At 42.8% G+C, this 19,564-nt stretch overlaps 2 protein-coding genes across 5 annotated transcripts in view; one reads left to right on the top strand and one right to left on the bottom strand.

The window, feature by feature from the left end:
• Positions 1-19,525, bottom strand: part of fcf1 (FCF1 rRNA-processing protein) — a 38,753-nt gene extending 19,228 nt beyond the window's left edge. The window contains exons 1-3 of one of the 3 annotated variants that reach the window (XM_038774331.1): positions 19,490-19,525; positions 1,907-1,974; positions 782-853 (exon numbers count right to left, since the gene is read on the bottom strand). In XM_038774331.1, the coding sequence (XP_038630259.1) occupies positions 782-853; positions 1,907-1,941 (107 nt within the window). In that variant the 5' untranslated portion in view covers positions 1,942-1,974; positions 19,490-19,525. Of the gene's footprint in view, positions 1-781; positions 854-1,906; positions 1,975-7,635; positions 7,689-8,363; positions 8,548-19,489 lie in introns of those variants that run through there. The other 2 variants (XM_038774324.1, XM_038774320.1) reach the window with 2 other exon arrangements.
• arel1 (apoptosis resistant E3 ubiquitin protein ligase 1) overlaps positions 7,748-19,564 on the top strand; it is an 82,220-nt gene continuing 70,403 nt past the window's right edge. For both annotated transcript variants that reach the window (XM_038774316.1, XM_038774310.1), the window contains exons 1-2: positions 7,748-7,902; positions 9,692-10,059. In XM_038774316.1, the coding sequence (XP_038630244.1) occupies positions 9,915-10,059 (145 nt within the window). In that variant the 5' untranslated portion in view covers positions 7,748-7,902; positions 9,692-9,914. The remainder of the gene's footprint in view (positions 7,903-9,691; positions 10,060-19,564) is intronic.

Raw genomic sequence — 19,564 nt, 5'->3', positions numbered from 1 at the left:
AAGAGATCCTACGATTTGGAACAAGAGTTAGAGGCTAGGTATGTGAACAGGCATGCAGATATGCAGAGGTGTCCACTATAAATCTTGTCAGCTGTTGGGAGGAGAATTTGGGTGGATGTGTAAAAGAGTACATACTAATTAAACTTGAAGCAGATGGCCATGTCACTGGGTGCTGTCTAGCATTGCAAGCCAAGCAAAGGTACCAATTCTTGACTGGAAAAGCAGTGAGATGCTTGCCAAAGCAGTATGTTGGTAGACTACAGTTTTAGCTGATCATGCTTCAGTACCTTGTGGTCCCTAACCTAAAAAATAACTGCCAGTGAGCACATCGATAAGGCATAGGACATTTACTTAAGTGAAGTGTGCGCAAAGCAGGTAAATGGAAACTCTAACTGGTCTGGATTTCTCAGCATCTTGGTTTGGAGGCCCAAATGTGGCAATGAGTTTCCATGTCCATGACTCTCCTGATGGATGAAGAAGGAGCGAAGATTGAAAATTCATTGTGCTGAGCATTTTGGGCACGAACACCAACATAAAATGTTGATCTTTCAACATACTAGTGCGGTTTTTAAGCACTGAATCCCCATTTTCTGAGAGGGTAATAGTAATGAAATGAAAATTCCAATAAAGCAAATTTTGCTTTGGCAAAAACGGAGAAAGCTTATTGCTGTCTGTATATGTACAAGAGAAATATTACAATCCTGGCATTACCCACCTCCGTTACTTTTTAACAACATAAAACTGCTAATTTAAAGTATATAATCTGTAGCTTCAAACATACACTTCTTTTACTTTCAGGGCACTGGGGTCCTCTTTTATCGTCTTCTGAGGTTTTGCTCTGTCTTTTTCGTTTCTGGAAAAAAATATATAAATTTACTATCTTGTATATTGTCTACAACGAGTTCATATGAACACATGAATTAAAACCAGGAGTAGGCCATTTGGCCATTTTGAGCTGGCGCTGCCATTCAATATGTTCATAGCTGATCAGACTGTGGCTTCCACTCCACATTGGAACTTCACAGTTCTTTAGGGAGGTTGTGACCATTAATGTGAGGGAGCTGTGTTTATAGTTAATAGCAAGAGCTTCCAGTGGGTGAAAGTAACAGCCGCATAACAGAGCAAAAATCTGAGTTAGAAAAATCCTCTGCCAACTTTTCCACTTCAACAAAATACACTGACTTTCTACTGGGGTTTCACAAGCACCAGATATCCACCAACATCTTGCACAAGTGGCTGACATCCCATGTAACAACCTTGACAGGAAATGTCAGCTGGTTATTTCACAGAATCACAATGCAAGAGAGGCCCTTGGGCCCATCGGGTCTGCACCAATATGTGAGAAGCACTTGACCCATTTGCTCACAGGGACACTCCTACAGTTTATCAAGGTCTCTCCCCTCTAGTCTATCCAACACCATACTTCTAAGCAAGAATCACTGAACAACGTTCAGGAGCATTAATCATAGGTGAATGTTCTCTTCCTCAACATCGCAGGTTGGAGGCCAATTGCAGAGATCTTACCATTGTCCCCAGCAAGATCTAACAACTTGGGACCTACCTGGGATTAAGCCCGATACTTTTCTGTCCTGACTGGAGGAAAGCAGTGGCTTGCATTCCATGCCTTTAATCAAGGGTTTAGCCAAGAGTGACAACTTACCATTTGAAGAAATTTAAAACCCATTATGACATTTTTCATAGAAGAGTGTTTAAATACTAAACTCCTCCCATGCAAAAAGCACCAAATTTTAAAAGAATAATCAACCATCTGTCTGGATCTGAGGATACCGCCACTTCCCAAGTAGAAAGTTTCACAAAAGCAATGCAATAGAGCGGCAGAAAAATTAGGAGTGCTCGGCTAGTCTATCTCTTTATGTCCTCTCTCACGACAATTCAAAAATCTTACATTCTTGCATCTCGTAAACTAATCATTCGCTTCATGGTTGCATATTTTCTAGTTTTCTTTGCTTTTCCCTGAAAAAATAAAACAAAACGATCAGAGGGCAGGCCCACATGGCACATGAAAACAGCTCTAATGTTAACAACCAGGATTATCAATGGCACAGGTAAGAAAATATTAAATCACTGGCATGCCTAACTTGTTCCCCCGGAGGGGAATAATCAGAATTTTTTTCTTTTTTTTCATAAATTTAGAGGACCCAATTATTTTTTTTCCCAATTGAGGGGCAATTTCGTGTGGCCAATTCACCTGACCTGCACATCTTTGGGTTGTGGGGTGAAACCCATGCAGACACCGAGGGCAGAATGTGGAAGAATGTACTGGAACAGCCAAGTCCAGAGGTGAAGGCGGCATGAATGAGGGTTTCAGCAGCAGATGAGATGAGATAGGGCAAAGTTGGACGATGATATAGAGGTGAAAATGGCGATCTTAATGAGGCACAAAGATGAGGTTGAAAGCTCATTTCAGGGTCAAATGTTACACCAGGTTGGTGCACAGATTGGCTTAACCTCAGACTGTTGCCAGGGAGCGGTTTGGACTCAGTAATTGTGGAATAGTTTTCAGCTCCCATCAAAGCTATGGCTTCAGTCTTTCCAATATTTAATTGGAGGAAATTTCTGTTCATGCAGAACTGGAAGTTGGCTAAGTAGCCGAATAGTTTACCAATAGTGCAGGTGTCAAGAGAGGTGGTGGTGGGCAGGTAAAGCTGGGTGACATTGAGCACACACATTAAAACTGCTTTTGGATGGTGTCGCTGAGGGGTAGCATGTAGATGAGAAATGGGAGTGGGGTGCGCACGAAGGATAGAGCATTAGAGGACACCGGAGGTAACGGTGCAGGAGTAGGAAAATACGCCATTGCAAAAGATTCTCTGGCTATGGTTAGATAGAGAACAATGGAACCAGGTGAGAGGAGTTGCACCAAGCTGGACAACAGCGAAGACACTGTTACGAGGATGGTGCAGTCAACTATGTCAAAGGTTGAACAGTTGAACACAGGTTTAAGATGATGAAGGAAAGGTTAACTTTGTCAAAGTCACATAAGATATAATTTGTGACTTTAGTAAGCCATTTTGATACTGTGACAGGGTCAGAGGGCTGACTGTCGGGATTTAAACATGGAGCTCACAAAAGGATGGGAATGGATATGGGAGGTGGCAGCATGTTCAAGGAGAGAGAAAAATAGGTTGGAGATGGGATGATATTTTTCAAGGACAGTGGGGTCAAAGTTTTTTTTAGGGGAGGGCTGATGATGATGGCAGATGGAAATAGAGAGGGACAACACGAACAGCATCCTGGAACATCACTGCAGAAATTCCTCAGAGATCTCCATGACTCAAACATTTTAGCTGCTTAATCTTTCATCCAACATATGGCAGACATGGGGCAATGGCTGATTATTCTACTGTAATTAGTTCTTTCCAGCTGTCCCCGCCGTACCTGCACTCCACAATTGTTTAAACGGTGTTAAATCCCCAAGTCTTCCAATTCAAGAAAGTTCATCAACATGAAATATTAATTGTGTTTCTCATCGTGAGTACTGCCTCGAACACATGCAGCACTTATGGACTCAGAATAGTTTTATACAATAAGAGGCCATTTGGCACTCCGTGTCTCTGCTGGCTCTATGCAGGAGCAACTCATCTAATTCCAGTACCTCCCCTTTTCACTATGGTGCTACAATATATGAAATTAAATGAAAATCGCTTATTGTCACAAGTAGGCTTCAAATGAAGTTACTGTGAAAAGCCCCTAGTCGCCACATTCCGACGCCTGTTCGGGGAGGTTGGTATGGGAATTGAACCGGACTGCTGGCCTGCCTTGATCTGCTTCCAAAGCCAACGATTTAGCCCTGTGCTAAACCAGCCCCCATTTATATCCTCAGATGATTAACCAATTCACTTTTAAAACCATAGGTTCAATCTGCCGTTGCCACACAGTTTTCCCAGATCCTAACCATTCATTGTAAGAAAAAGGTTTTTCTCATGTCACTGTTTTTGCCCTTCACCTCAAACCAGTGTCCTCTGGTTCTTAACAAGGGCGGCATAATGGTTAGGACTGCTGCCTCACAGCTCCAGGGTTCAATTCTGGCCTCGGATGATTGTCTGTGTGGAGTTTGCACTTTTCTCCCCGTGTCTGCATGGGATTTCTCCGGGTGCTCCGGCTTCCTCCCACCATCCAGAAATTGCAGGTTAGGTGGATTGGCCATGCTAAATTGCCCCTTAGTGTCCAAAAGATTAGGTGAGGTTATAGGGATAGGGTGGAGGCATGGGCTTATGTAGGCTGTTCTTCCCAAGGGCTGTTGCAGATTCAATGGGCTGATTGGCCTCCTTCTGCACTGTAGATTCTATGAGTCAATGAACACTTCCACCTTTCTGTTTTTATTTCAGATATTCAATACCACGTTCCTATATTAGAACAGGAACAACACTTCATTGGCAATAAAGTACTTTGGGACAGTGGACATGAAACGTACTACATCAATGCATGCCTTTCTTTTATATTATGTTTTCTTCTTCTGTATAAAAGGATACTTCACCCTAAACTTAAAAAGCTTCATAAAAATATTTACAGTCAAAAAAATCTTCCATTGCATTCGCAAAAAACAAAATCAAACCTGCTTAAATTAAACATGGTGCAGATTACTAAACTAGAGAGGTAGAGACAGCCTAGTTTGGTGAGGTTTTTATCTAATCGATTCGGGGGGGTTTGGGGGAGTGGAAGAGACCACAGGAACGGAGTGACTTAATATGTATCTTATGTGATTTAATGTATTTTATGTGATTGTACCTGGTTTGTGACCGCTTGCTCCATGTCTACTTTGTCCCTTATTTCTAGGACCAGCCCATGGAAGACTGACCCTGGTAATATTCATGTGAGCTCTACTGGAAATGCTTAGGAAATCAGAAGCACAAAGGGACTTGGGAGTCCTTGTTCAAGATTCTCTTAAGGTTAACGTGCAAGTTCAGTTGGCAGTTAGGAAGACAAATGCAATGTCAGCATTCATGTTGAGAGGGTTAGAATACAAGAGCAGGGACATACTTCTGAGACTGTATAAGGTTCTGGTCAGATGCCATTTGGAGTATTGTGAGCAGTTTTGGGCCCTGTATCTAAGGAAGGATGTGCTGGCCTTGGAATGGGTCCAGAGGAGGTTCACAAGAATGATCCCTGGAATGAAGAGCTTATCGCATGAGGAACGGTTAAGGAGTCTGGGTCGGTACTCGTTGGAATTTAGTAGGATGGGGAGGAGCTTACAGGATACTGCAAGCCCTGGACAGAGTGGACGTGGAGAGGATGTTTCCACTTGTAGAAAAAGATAGAACCAAGGGACACAATCTCAGACTAAAGGGACAATCCTTTAAAACAGAGATGAGGAGGAATTTCTTCAGCCAGAGGGTGGTGAATCTGTGGAACTCTTTACTGTAGAGGCCAAATCACTGAGTGTCTTGATTAATAAGGGAATCAGGGGTTATGGGGAGAAGGCAGGAGAATGGGGGAGAAAAATATCAGCCATGGTTGAATGATGGAGCAGACTTGATGGGCCAAGTGGCCTAATTCTGCTCCTATGCCTTATGGATTCTAATAGGATGGTAAGTGAGCCAGCTAGCAGAGAGATAATAATAATCACTTATTATCACAATGAAGTTACTGTGAAAAGCCCCTAGTCACCACATTCCGGCGCCTGTTCGGGGAGGCCGGTACGGGAATTATGTTGTGATTCAACAACTGTGATCAAATGTATCTCGGGGGGGGGGGGGGGGGGGGGGAGGTTATCACATGGCTCCGCCACCATACTTTTGTCATCATTTGGCTAACATAAGAACATGGAGTAGGCCATTTGGCCCCTCGAGCCTGCTCCGCAATTCAATGAGATCATGGCTGATCTTTTGTGGACTCAGCTCCACTTTCCGGCCCGAACACCATAACCCTTAATCCCTTTATTCTTCAAAAAACTATCTATCTTTACCTTAAAAACATTTAATGAAGGAGCATCAACTGCTTCACTGGGCAAGGAATTCCATAGATTCACAACCCTTTGGGTGAAGAAGTTCCTCCTAAACTCAGTCCTAATTCCACTTCCCCTTATTTTGAGGCTATGTCCCCTAGTTCTGCTGTCACCCGCCAGTGGAAACAACCCGCCCGCATCTATCCTATCTATTCCCTTCATAATTTTACATGTTGCTATAAGATCCCCCTCATCCTTCTAAATTCCAACGAGTACAGTCCCAGTCTACTCAACCTCTCCTCATAATCCAACCCCTTCAGCTCTGGGATTAACATAGTGAATCTCCTCTGCACACCCTCCAATGCCAGTATGTCCTTTCTCAAGTAAGGAGACCAAAACTGAACACAATACTCCAGGTGTGGCCTCACTAGCACCTTATACAATTGCAACATAACCTCCCTAGTCTTAAACTCCATCCCTCTAGCAATGAAGGACAACATTCCATTTGCCTTCTTAATCATCTGTTGCACCTGTAAACCAACTTTGTGACTCATGCACTAGCACACCCAAGTCTCTCTGCACAGCGGCATGCTGTAATATTTTACTGTTTAAATAATAACCCCGTTTGCTGTTATTCCTACCAAAATGGATAACCTCACATTTGTCAACATTGTATTCCATCTGCCAGACCCTAGCCCATTCACTTAACCTATCCAAATCCCTCTGCAGACTTCCAGTATCCTCTGCACTTTTCGCTTTACCACTTATCTTAGTGTCATCTGCAAACTTGGACACATTGCCCTTGGTCCCCAACTCCAAATCATCTATGTAAATTGTGGGCCCAACACAGATCCCCGAGGGACACCACTAGCTACTGATTGCCAACCAGAGAAACACCCATTCATCCCCACTCTTTGCTTTCTATTAATTAACCAATCCTCTATCCATGCTACTACTTTACCCTTAATGCCATGCATCTTTATCTTATGCAGCAACCTTTTGTGTGGCACCTTGTCAAAGGCTTTCTGGAAATCCAGATATACCACATCCATTGGCTCCCAGTTATCTACTGCACTGGTAATGTCCTCAAAAAATTCCACTAAATTAGTTAGGCACAACCTGCCCTTTATGAACCCATGCTGCCTCTGACCAATGGGACAATTTCTAGATGCCTCGCTATTTCTTCCTTGATGATAGATTCCAGCATCTTCCCTACTACCGAAGTTAAGCTCACTGGCCTATAATTTCCTGCTCTCTGCCTACCTCCTTTTTTAAACAGTGGTGTCACGTTTGCTAATTTCCAATCCACCGGGATCACCAGGGGCTAACATATCCATCCTTGTCATATACTATTGGAAAAAAAGAATTATCGAAATGTATGATATTTGACTGTCCCCCAAATCGCCTTTTTACCAAATGTAAAAATATTGAAATGGGGGTAGAGAATGGAGACAACAAAAAAAAGCAATCTTTCTATCTCCCGATGATTTTCCCCCGGGCTGTACAGAGTGATCCTGGAAATTGATGTCCAATTCCTGGAGACTCCAGGCCAATCCTGGAGGGTTGGCAACCCGACCGCCCGAGAGTTCATTTCACCCTTTACCACAGCCGAGTCAAACTCTCCCTCGAGGGACGCAATGGCAGGCGATTATTTATATATATTTTTAAAAAGGGGGCCGACATTTCATTTTACAAGAATCAGAAAGGCCGACGCTCTCCTCCTCACCCACCATGTCCGCCTGCTCGTGGCTGCCGATAACGTCATCAAGCGAGCGCCACTGGGCGACGTCATCGAGGGAGCGACCTATTCCACACGCTCCTCCCCCTCCCGCTTCGGGTTGCTATCGGTCCATAGAAACAACATGCGAGAGGGAGGATCAACTGGGCCACTGGGCTCAGGTTGGTGTCTGTCAAGGGCGCGGTGATGGCCGGTGCGGAATCACAGTGAGCCACGAATAATAACGTATGCCCAGAAGGTTTCAAGACTAGAAGCCGCGGTAAGGCGACTCTGTTTCTCCTTTTTGTTCCGAAACAAAGGTGAAAAAAATCCTCTTTTGTTCAAACAAAAATCTAGTTTTTCCTTTGATCAACAAAACGGCAAATGGGACAGCTGTTTCAGAGAGCTAGCACAGGCATGAGGGGCCGAATGCCCCGTACCAGCCTCCCCGGACAGGCGCCGGAATGTGGCGACTAGGGGCTTTTCACAGTAACTTAATTGAAGCCTACTGGTGACAAGCGAAGTTCATTTCATTTCATGTCTCCTTCTCTAGTGATACAATTGGCTGTTCTGCTGTCTGTCGTCTTTGAAAACTTGATCGGTTCATTTAGGTTTCTGGGATTTTCTGAAATTTAGGATTTCTTTAGTGTCGATTGATTCAGGAAGCAGATTGTTGGTCATTTGACTGAACGTTAGCAATTTGGATGGAGGAACAAAGAGGGAGCAGGTGGCCTCACTCACCAATGAAGTGCTGCAAGTATGTCAAGAAATACAAGTCATTCCGAAGAACAGTTGAAATGTTCAACCTGGTGTTGTAAGACTTCTTACTGGGAGAAAGAGTAAGACATTTCCAGACAGGAATGTTATTTATTAATGGTACTGTATTCAGTTTCCCAGTTGAGAAGGTAGGGAGCTGATATTTATCGGTATCCTTGTTGGAGCCTAGAGGATTATGAAAACGCAAATAAATTATTATTAGTGTGTGCTGAATTTACAACCCCCTTCCCCAATAACAATTTCGCTTTTAACTGGAACCTGCTGGACCATCATACCATTACAAATATTAACACTGAAAGCTTGTTGACAAATTTACTGTTCACTTTTGTGGGGTTTTTTTTCATATTAACAAGGGGTGGAAAGGACAACTGGGATCAGTTAATTCCCCATGAGCCAAGGATCAAAGCTGGTACGTTTGTGGTTAGGCTATGGCTTGTCAATGTGGCTCAGTGCCACACACTATGTCATGCATTTATCAGTTTCCTTCTATTTATTTACTTGAGGGATATTAGTGCGGCACACTGGAATATTTTCTGACATTGTCAACAAAAAAATTCCAAGATAATTAAAGGACTCTGGCTTATGCCTCAGTCTTTTTTTAAATTTAGAGAACCCAATTTTTTCCAATTAAGGGGCAATTTAGCGTGGCCAATCCACCTAATCGCTGCGCCACCGTGCTGCCCATGCCTCAGTCTTAAACCCCGAGCAAGGTAATCTCCGGCTGTGTCTATGTGTCATGCTGCCATATTTCTGCCAGCCTTCAGCAGCCTAAATTAGGGACAGTTTGTGTTGCAGGCTCATAGGGAAATGGTTGAGAGTGTGAATTAATTTTATGTAGAACTGTTACAGCCAGCAGATGGGATACTAGTATCCAGGGTTGTGATTTAGATCCATGGCCAAAAAGTGAGTTTTACTGGATACTTCCCCACCCATGCTGCAAATTTTTAGTGTTTCTGCTCTGCTACCAGAATTCCAGGTACCAGGAATTATGGCTTTATTAAATTCTGAACTTTGCACTATGGTGTTTGAGAGAGGTATTTCGGGCAGACTTTCCTCTGTAGTGCTTTACCACAACAGCTTGGTGGGTGGCACTGCTTATTAACATTTTGGCATGAACTGCACATGATTTATTGCCCTTCAGCTCTTACGTAGATCAGGTAGACTCTATCCTGTTGTCTTTCTCCCACTGTTGTACACCAAGTTTCGTTTTTAATGTGGCAGAAATCATGGAGTATTCTGAATTGTGTTCTTCAGTTCTGTTCTTCTCAAATTATGTATTTTCTTCTTTACAGAAGAGCTTGAGCACTGAAATTATGGCCACAAACTGCTGACATATTGGTTCAGAGTGACTGATGCCCTTGTTTTTTCTGGCATTTTCCTGGAATACTGATGTTGTTTGACTTGCGCAGCAAATTAACACCAAACTCAACAAAGAAATGTGAGAATCTCAATATTTAGCTCTATTCTGAAATCCAGGATTGAATTATACAGCTCGTGCTTGTTTACCATGGCCTGATGGACCGGTGCATTTTGACATTCCTGCTCTCCTTTTGTCTTTGGGTGCTGGCCTGGGAACTGAGGTGGAAGGACCTTGGAGAGAAACAGATTGCAGAATGGCTCAATGCTAACAATCTTCTCAAATATAAGATCCTGTTTGATGGTAAGTCTCAAAGGCATCTCAAGTCCGATTCTTTCATTGTCACAGTACACATACCGTTAAGACTGAGCAGAATGACTTTGAGTGAGTTAATGCACAGATTGAGTCGACACAATATAATCAAAACTAGATTTTAGTGCTGCTTTTATCGAAATGTCTGGGAAATAATGAAATGAAAATGAAAATTGCTTATTGTCACAAGTAGGCTTCAAATGAAGTTACTGTGAAAAGCCCCTTGTCGCCACATTCCGGCGCCTGTTCGGAGAGACTGTTACGGGAATTGAACCGTGCTGCTGGCCTGCCTTGGTCTGCTTTCAAAGCCAGCGATTTAGCCCTGTGCTAAACAGCCCCTGATCAGACCAATACTGTATATGTATCAATCATGGTTCACAACATAAGAATTAATTGAACTATATCACTTCTCCTTTACATCTCGGATCCTTCAGGTCTACTTGATTATTTGTATTGATGTGTTTTGGTTAAATTCCTTTTAAAAGCTGTGGACTTTTGAATTTGAATGGTGTAATTATTGGGAGGTTGGAATTTCTGTTTTTTCTCTTTTAAAAACTAGTTTTGACTGTATGCAAATTTGTGAAACACTGAAGCAAAATGTGCAGCACTTTCAGTTTAATAAGAGAGGTCTAAACCTAACTGCAGGGAAATGGATGGAGTTAGAACCATAGGAATAGGTAATTCAGTCTCGTGCATCAGTTAGATCAAGGCTAATCTGTATCTTGGCTCTAGTTACTCGAATTTTCTCTGTATCCCTTCAGTACCATTATCTAAGAAAAATCCACCAATCAAGTTTGATATTTTTAATTAATCTATTCTCAATAGCTTTGCGGGAAGTTCTAGATTTCCCTTGCTGTTTGTATGAAGAAGTCACTCTTGAAAATCTACCACTTATTTTAAGGATCTCCTTATCTACCATGTCAAATCCTTTAAATATCTCAAGTAATCTGTTGTAGTCAAGGAAATATGAACCTAAACAATGTAACCTATCCTCATAATTTAACCCTTGATGGTTCTGGAAGGTCAGTGCTGCACTCCCTCCAGGGTCTTTATATCCTTCCTGAGGTGTAGTGCCCAGAATTAAATGTAGCTTTCCAGATGCAGGCTAACCAGTGTTTTCCTCAAGTGTAGCATGATTTCCAACTCATGGTATTATAGTAAGAAGTCTTACAACACCAGGTCAAAGTCCAACAGGTTTGTTTCAAACACGGGCTTTCGGAGCGCTGCTCAGGAAGGAGCAGCGCTCCGAAAGCTCATGTTTGAAACAAACCCGTTGGACTTTAACCTGGTGTTGTAAGACTTCTTACTGTGCTTACCCCAGTCCAACACCGGCATCTCCACATCATGGTATTATAGTCAGAGTTCTGGTACAAGGGAAGGCATTCATCTGAGCTGAAATGATCACTGATGCCCTTGTGACAACATTTGAATATAGAATACAATTCATGTGGAAAGGAAGATGGAAAGTCTAGGCTTGAAGTTAGGGACAGAGTTCAGGATTAATAAGGCTGTCGTAATAATTAGAAAATATTACTGGAGGGAAATGGAAAAGTGGCTTTACTTTCAGATACTGGTAGCAAATAGCACTGTTATAGAAAGGGGATGCAATATACCTTTTTAAAACAAAAACAAAAGAGCAAGAAAAAGAAGAAGGAGAAAAGTTCCAAAATGTCATGTCAATAAGGGTAGAAGAATTATCCCTGATGTCGTGACCAGCCAACATCATAAAAGTAGATTATTTTGTCAATATTGTTGTTTGTGGGAGTTTGCTGTGTGAAAATTGGCTGCTGATTTTCCTACAATGCAGCCACTTCTGAAGTATTTCATTGGCTGTAAAACTCTTTGAGAAGCCTAAGATAAAAGCAAATTACTGCAGATATTGGAATCTAAAACAAAAACAGAAAATACTGGATGATCTCAGCTGGTCTGACAGATCTGTGGAGAGAAAACGGAGCTAGCATTTCGAGTCTGGATGACTCGACAGCTTTGACAAAGTGTCATCCAGACTCAAAATGTTAGCTCCCTTTTCTCTCCAGAGATGCTGTCAGACTTGCTGAGATTGTTCAGTATTTTCTGTTTTTGTTTCTTTGAGAAGGCTGGTGGCAGTGAAAGGCGCTTCATAAATGCAAGTCTTTCTGCTGGGGTTACTGGATAGAGGTCAGGTCAGGACTGGGACCTTAAGTGACGCCACGAGGCGCTTTAAACATTTCACTTAACTTGCAAGTCAAGTTCTTGCTGATGGCAAAGGAGCAATGTACCCAATGCATATATTACTACAATGGCAGCTTTCCAAGGTCACCACTGCTGCAACTAAGGGCAGGGCAGACGGCCAGGTTTTCCTATGCAACCAGCAGTGTCATTTTTAGCTGACTAGCAGAAATGCCCAATTGCAATTGATGGGAGTGTCTCAAAAAAATATTTTTTGCTTTTTTGCAGGGATGTATCTTATTTCTGATCACCAATGTTTTGAAATTTAGTGCTCTGAGGGACTGAATTTATGCTTGACTCTTCCATGATACGGTTCATTATCAGTCTTAAACGACCATAGGTCCTTTATGGATTACTTTTTAAAACAAAATTGACAAATAGTTCCAACATTTTATTTATACCTCCCTGTAAAATAATTGGAGAGCTGAATATGACGGCAATCTTTCTGTTCTGTCTCTTGCTGTCCTGCAGGTAATCTGTGAAACGGGGTCAGACTGCAGGTGGGTGGAAATGTTCAGCTGCAGTCTGCTCACAATTCAATAATTGAAGTTACATTTTTGTTGAAATGTTGTGATGTTTTAATTTGGCAGATGTTACAGCATTGTATTATTATTAATAATTCTTCAACCATTGCTTAATTAACCAACTTTTTTTTTTCAGAAGGGAGATTTCTTGATCTGGTGTGTGAGCGATTGTTGTGTTTATTTCACATCCTGGCTTGGCCCTTTCTTTTGTTTTCAAAGCATTTGGTTGAGAAAGGCTGGCAACAGATTTTCTAATGTTATGTGTTCCTGCTCTCGCTGTTAATGTAGTGTCTGAGGCTGTGGACTGCACTTTTATTAGAACTGCGCTTAGTTCTCTCAGCAGTAATTAAAAATCTACAATGCATATATTAAAATAAGTCCGGAAAGAGAGCTGTAAACCAGATGTGATATTGCATCAGTATTGATGACCTTTTCCAAAGTTACATTGAAAATCCCATGAAACCCAACTGCGATATCATAGTAATGATCTAACTTAACAACTGCCATCTTCATGCTACGAATGCCCACTGTGAGCTGTTCCCTGAAACCCCAACATGCGTTAAATAATTGATCATTGCTATAAAGCAAGCATGCCACGGCAACTGGTATTTACATATGCCTTTAACATAGCAAGGCATCCTGAGGTATTTCATTAGAGGCATAACAGCAATACCCAGAAGGCAAGCGAGGGAAAGAAAAAAGGAGGGGTGAGCAAAATCGTTTGAAATCCTTGGACTTGAGGGACTTCAGATGGGAACAGAGCAGAGGAAATAACTAACATCAAAGAGGTATAGATTTTAATGGGAACTGAGTCGGGAAATGAGGGGGTGCTGAGCAAATCGGTAGCTTCAGAAGTAGTGGTAAATGAAGGGTCTGAGACTAGGCAGCTCAATATTCCAATCATTTTAGTTCCACACCAATTGTTCAGGGACGATCTTAACAGAAGGTATCTAAAGTTTAATGATCTTAATTACAGCATCTATTTCAATTTAAACACCGAGACTGGGTTTTTTTTTTGAATTCGGCTACTGTTGACCTATTTTAATTTAAATAAATTCTCATTAAGAGCTTTCTGCCTATTCGAGCTGGATCTTATCTATGTAATACCCAAATGAGGAAGAAAGCTGATTAACCTGCTAATAGTTAGAATATCCCTTTTCGTCCCCACCACTCATTGTCTCTGTCCTGAAGTGTTATTACTATATGCTTTCTGTAAGTGGTGTCTTTAGTTTTTTTAGCACCAGCCGTCGCTCAGTTGAATCTGAGACTAGGATTAGGGGTTGAGGTTTCATTGCAGGACTTGAGCACAAATATCAAGGCTTTGTTATTTACAGTGATGGTGCTTGACATTTTTATTCACAGTATTTACCGAACATATATTTCACATATTTAAAATGAAGGTCTGTTTTTAATAGCATACTGAGGCAGCCAAGCTGCATGAAATGTAGTGTTTTCCCCCAACAAACAAATTAGACCCGATTCCTCATTCTGAGCTAGATCCTGAAAATGGCCGGTCTGATGAGTATTGGGAAGTGCTTTACAGATTAAAAAATATTTCTACACAGTAGTTTGAAATTTAGATATAAAATGCGTCTTTAGTTTAAAAATAATATTGCTGATTCTAACAAAAATACTAGGGTAAAGTTTCCTGTGTGAATACCAAGTGGAAACTCTACCCCAGAGGATTTCAACCAGTGTGCCGCCTTGGGAACTGGGAAAATGTGCCGCAGCCAGCTGCGGGGAATGTTTCGGTGAGTGCAGTACGTGAATGACAAAGTTCAATGGGCAGGCAAGGTACAAATCAGCCTCCAACACCCAACGTGCTACGGGCTCTTCGGGCACACGCGCTGGCTTGCGTTTTACTCCATCTCTCCTCGTCTCCCCCTCCCCCGTGTCTCCATTCCCCACCACCTCAGAACTCGCTTCACAAACTCCGGTTAACAGTGCCAGGTTCGATGAAAGGATAAAACTGTGGTCGGTTATCACAGTTCACAACGGCTGGACTCACTGTTGTTTCACATTATGGTTTTGTGTGTAACCTGCTAAGGATGAATTGCAATTATTTTTAACTGCATAGAAAGTAAATTTTTTTTTTAGTTATTGTCTAAAATGCCAACAATATTCACCACTTGCTTTGGTATTATATTGTTTTTCAACTGAGCTAATGATAACAATGAGTGGCAGTGCTCAGAACCTAGTTTGGAACTAGTTCGAGTTATTTGAGCTACAAAAACTTAGATTGAAGACTCTGGAAGCAACGATTAAACCGGGGAAAGAAGGGGTACTGGGCGATGCCACCAAGCGCGATTGGTTGGGGTGTGGGGAGCTTGAGAAAGTGGAGGGAGATTCCATTGATGAGGCGATGGAGGAGGAAATGGAATACAATACTGCCAGGGAGGGGAGATCCACAAGCCGATGCGACACTTAGCCTCCCCCTGAGCCCTCATTCCCACCCCCTGAGCCCTCATTCCCACAGGGTGTGGATGCCCGGAAACCTTACGGAGGAGCTTGACTTCCCTTCCCTTTCCCAATGGGAACCAAAAGCAGAAGACGCGCCAAGAGAAAGTTTCCATTATATATGGTCGGCACGGTGGCACAGTGGTTAGCACTGCTGCCTGACTGGTCCAAGGACCCGGGTTAAATTCCAACCTCGGGTGACTGTATGGAGTTTGCAGTTTCTCTCCTTGTCTGCGTGGATTTCCTCCGGGTGCTCCAGTTTCCTCCCACAGTCCAAAGATGTGCAGGTTAGGTAGATTGGCTAAGCTAAATTGTCCCTTAGTGTCCAAAAGATTAGGTAGGGTAACTGGGTCATGGGGATAGGGTAGAGGTGGGGGTTAGGTAGGGTCCTCTTTCCAAGGGCTGGTGCAGACTCAATGGCCGAATAGTCTCTTTCTGCACTGTAGGGATTGACATAGTATTTTAAAATAGCAACGCAGGCTGGAATGATCTATTCCTGCTCCTTGTTTGTACATTACCATCACAGCATGGAAGGTTGGCGGGGAAGGGTTGGGTTTCATTCAGGTTATGGACTCTATGCTGGAATTAGCCTTATAAGAGTCTTTCACTCACAAGCGATGTGAATGCTACCCAAGAAATGTTGAAGACTGCCATCTTCAAAAAATAGTGGAATTTTTTGATTTAGTGGAATTTTTTGAGGACATTACCAGTGCAGTAGATAACGGGGAGCCGATGGATGTGGTATATCTGGATTTCCAGAAAGCCTTTGACAAGGTGCCACACAAAAGGTTGCTGCATAAGATAAAGATGCATGGCATTAAGGGTAAAGTAGTAGCATGGATAGAGGATTGGTTAATTAATAGAAAGCAAAGAGTTGGGATAAATGGGTGTTTCTCTGGTTGGCAATCAGTAGCTAGTGGTGTCCCTCAGGGATCCGTGTTGGGCCCACAATTGTTCACAATTTACATAGATGATTTGGAGTTGGGGACCAAGGGCAATGTGTCCAAGTTTGCGGATGACACTAAGATGAGTGGTAAAGCGAAAAGTGCAGAGGATACTGGAAGTCTGCAGAGGGATTTGGATAGGTTAAGTGAATGGGCTAGGGTCTGGCAGATGGAATACAATGTTGACAAATGTGAGGTTATCCATTTTGGTAGGAATAACAGCAAACGGGATTATTATTTAAACGATAAAATATTAAAGCATGCCGCTGTTCAGAGAGACTTGGGTGTGCTAGTGCATGAGTCACAGAAGGTTGGTTTACAAGTGCAACAGGTGATTAAGAAGGCAAATGGAATTTTGTCCTTCATTGCTAGAGGGATGGAGTTTAAGACTAGGGAGGTTATTTTGCAATTGTATAAGGTGTTAGTGTGGCCACACCTGGAGTATTGTGTTCAGTTTTGGTCTCCTTACTTGAGAAAGGACGTACTGGCGCTGGAGGGTGTGCAGAGGAGATTCACTAGTTTAATCCCAGATCTGAAGGGGTTGGATTATGAGGAGAGGTTGAGTAGACTGGGACTGTACTCGTTGGAATTTAGAAGGGTGAGGGGGGGTCTTATAGAAACATTTAAAATTATGAAGGGAATAGATAGGATAGATGCGGGCAGGTTGTTTCCACTGGCGGGTGACAGCAGAACTAGGGGACATAGCCTCAAAATAAGGGGAAGTAGATTTAGGACTGAGTTTAGGAGGAACTTCTTCACCCAAAGGGTTGTGAATCTATGGAATTCCTTGCCCAGTGAAGCAGTTGAGGCTCCTTCATTACATGTTTTTAAGGTAAAGATAGATAGTTTTTTGAAGAATAAAGGGATTAAGGGTTATGGTGTTCGGGCCGGAAAGTGGAGCTGAGTCCACAAAAGATCAGCCATGATCTAATTGAATGGCGGAGCAGGCTCGAGGGGCTAGATGGCCTACTCCTGCTCCTAGTTCTTATGTTCTTATCAGTGTTACCGAACCAGGGAGGGCCCTTATGTTTGGCTTATGGATGGAGTCAGGAGAAAACCCATGGGGATATTATTCGCTGGCAGAAACCATGCAGCAAGCTATTAGGAAGACTAATACAATGCTAGCCTTTATCACAAGACGAGTTGAGTACAGGAATAGTGTGTGCAACTTTGCTCCCCTTACCTCAAAGAATGTTGTTGCCATAGAGGGAGTTCTCCAGAGTTGTTCCGGATATGGCGGGACTGCCCTATGAAGTGCGGTTGGGCAAACTGGGCTTGTATTCCAGTCTAGTAAGACCGTAACCATAATAAAGATTAAGTTTATGAGCAATCGATTCAGTTGAAAAAAGTGGGAGTGCCTTGGAATTGTTTGCCTCATTGAAACATAGAAGCAGGAATAAGCCATTAGGCCCTTCGAGTCTGCTCCGCCATTCCATAAAGTCCTTACAGTGCAGAGGTAGGCCATTTGGCCAGTCAGGTCTACGCTGACCCTCTGGAAAAGTGTGCCATGTCACTGAAAAGGTTGGACACCATTGCTCTAGCGCAGTATTGAGGGAGTACTGTATTATCAGAGGTGCTCTGTTTCAGGTTAGATATTAAACTGTGAGGCTCAGTCTGCTCTCCGGGTTGGACTTTAAAAATCCATTGGCGGTGTTTTGAAGAAGAGCATGGACGTTATCCCAGGTATCTTGCCCAATATTTCCCCCCCGTCAAGATAATAAATACAGATAGTCTGATAATTATTACTTTGCTGTTTGTGGGAGCTTGCTTGACGCAGGTTGTCTGCCATGTTTCCTACATCACAACATTGACTATGCTCTATATGTACCCTTTTGACTGTAAAACATTTGAAACGTCCTGTGGTTGTGAAAGGGACAATAATATAAAAGTAAGACTCTAAACATTCCTATCCATCTTCACCCCCTTGTAGTTCTTTGTTTCATTGGGCAGCACGGTAGCACAGTTGCTTCACAGCTCCAGGGTCCCAGGTTTGATTCCCGGCTTGGGTCATTGTCTGTGCGGAGTCTGCACATTCCCCCTTGTCTGTGTGGGTTTCCTCCAGGTCTTCTGGTTTCCTCCCATAGTCCAAACATATGCGGGTTAGGTGGATTGGCCATGCTAAATTGCACTTAGTGCCCAAAACAAAATGGTTAGGTGGGGTTACTGGGTTACAGGGATAGGGTGAATTTGTGGGCTTAGGTAGGTTGCTCTTTCCAACGCCGGTGCAGACTCTACGGGCCGAATGGCCTCCTGATGCACTGTAGATTCTATGATTTGTCCCCTTGACCCACTTTTTGTTTCTTGTTTCTTTAGTTTGTTCATGTGCAATCCACCCACACACAGTGCCTTGTTTGCTCTCACTGCGCACTGACCTTTGTTCTCCCATTAACACGTTCAGCTGTCTTGCCTTTTATGCCACCACCAGCACTTCTTTAGTTCTTAATGCTATCATTGCACCTGCTTTATATCCATGACATCATTGTCAATCTCTCCTTAGGTCCAACCTATCCCAGACTTTCTCTTCTGTCCTATGCCCTCCAAGTATATAACCCATTACATTTTTACCCTTCTTGGTTCTAAAGGAGTCATGTGGACTCAAAAGAAAATGCAAGTCTTTTTTTTTTTTAGATAAGCCATTTCTAGTCATGGAGGATGATTAAGGAAGGGGAGGTAAGGGCAGCACAGTGGCGCAGTGGGTTAGCCCTGCAGCCTCACGGCGTCGAGGTCCCAGGTTCGATCCCGGCTCTGGGTCACTGTCTGTGTGAAGTTTGCACATTCTCCCCGTGTTTGCGTGGGTTTCGCCCCCACAACCCAAAGATGTGCAGTCGGTGGATTGGCCATGCTAAATTGCCCCTTAATTGAAATAAATAAATAAATAATTGGGTACTCTTAAAAAAAAATTTTTTTAATTTTTTAAAAAGGAAGGGGAGGTATTTTCTCTCCTCCTCCTCCTCCCTGCCCTTTCCAGTAAGGTTTCCCAGGGTGTTCACAAGACCAGATCAGTACAAGATGTTATATTAAAGATACAATGCAGATGTTATATCGAAGTTGGTGACATCCCTCAAGACTGAAATGATGAATGTTTTGTTGGGCTGCGTGGCCTATGCAGCTCATGGGGAGGCAGTGGAGTAGTGGCATTGACACTGCCCCATTAGGGCAGATGGTGGAATTTGAATTCAATTTTTTTTAAAATTTGAATTAAAAGTCTAATCCAACATTGTTGAATGTTGTTAAAAACCCATCTGGTTCACTAATGTCCTTTTAGGAAAAGAAATTTGCCATCCTTACCTGGTCTAGTCTACATGTGACTCCAGACCCACAGTTATGTGGTTGACTCTTAAATGCCCTCAGGGATGGGCAACA

Source organism: Scyliorhinus canicula, chromosome 2 (genome assembly GCF_902713615.1).
Source record: "Scyliorhinus canicula chromosome 2, sScyCan1.1, whole genome shotgun sequence".
NCBI lineage: Eukaryota > Metazoa > Chordata > Chondrichthyes > Carcharhiniformes > Scyliorhinidae > Scyliorhinus > Scyliorhinus canicula.
This window is presented reverse-complemented; position numbering and strand designations above follow the sequence as displayed.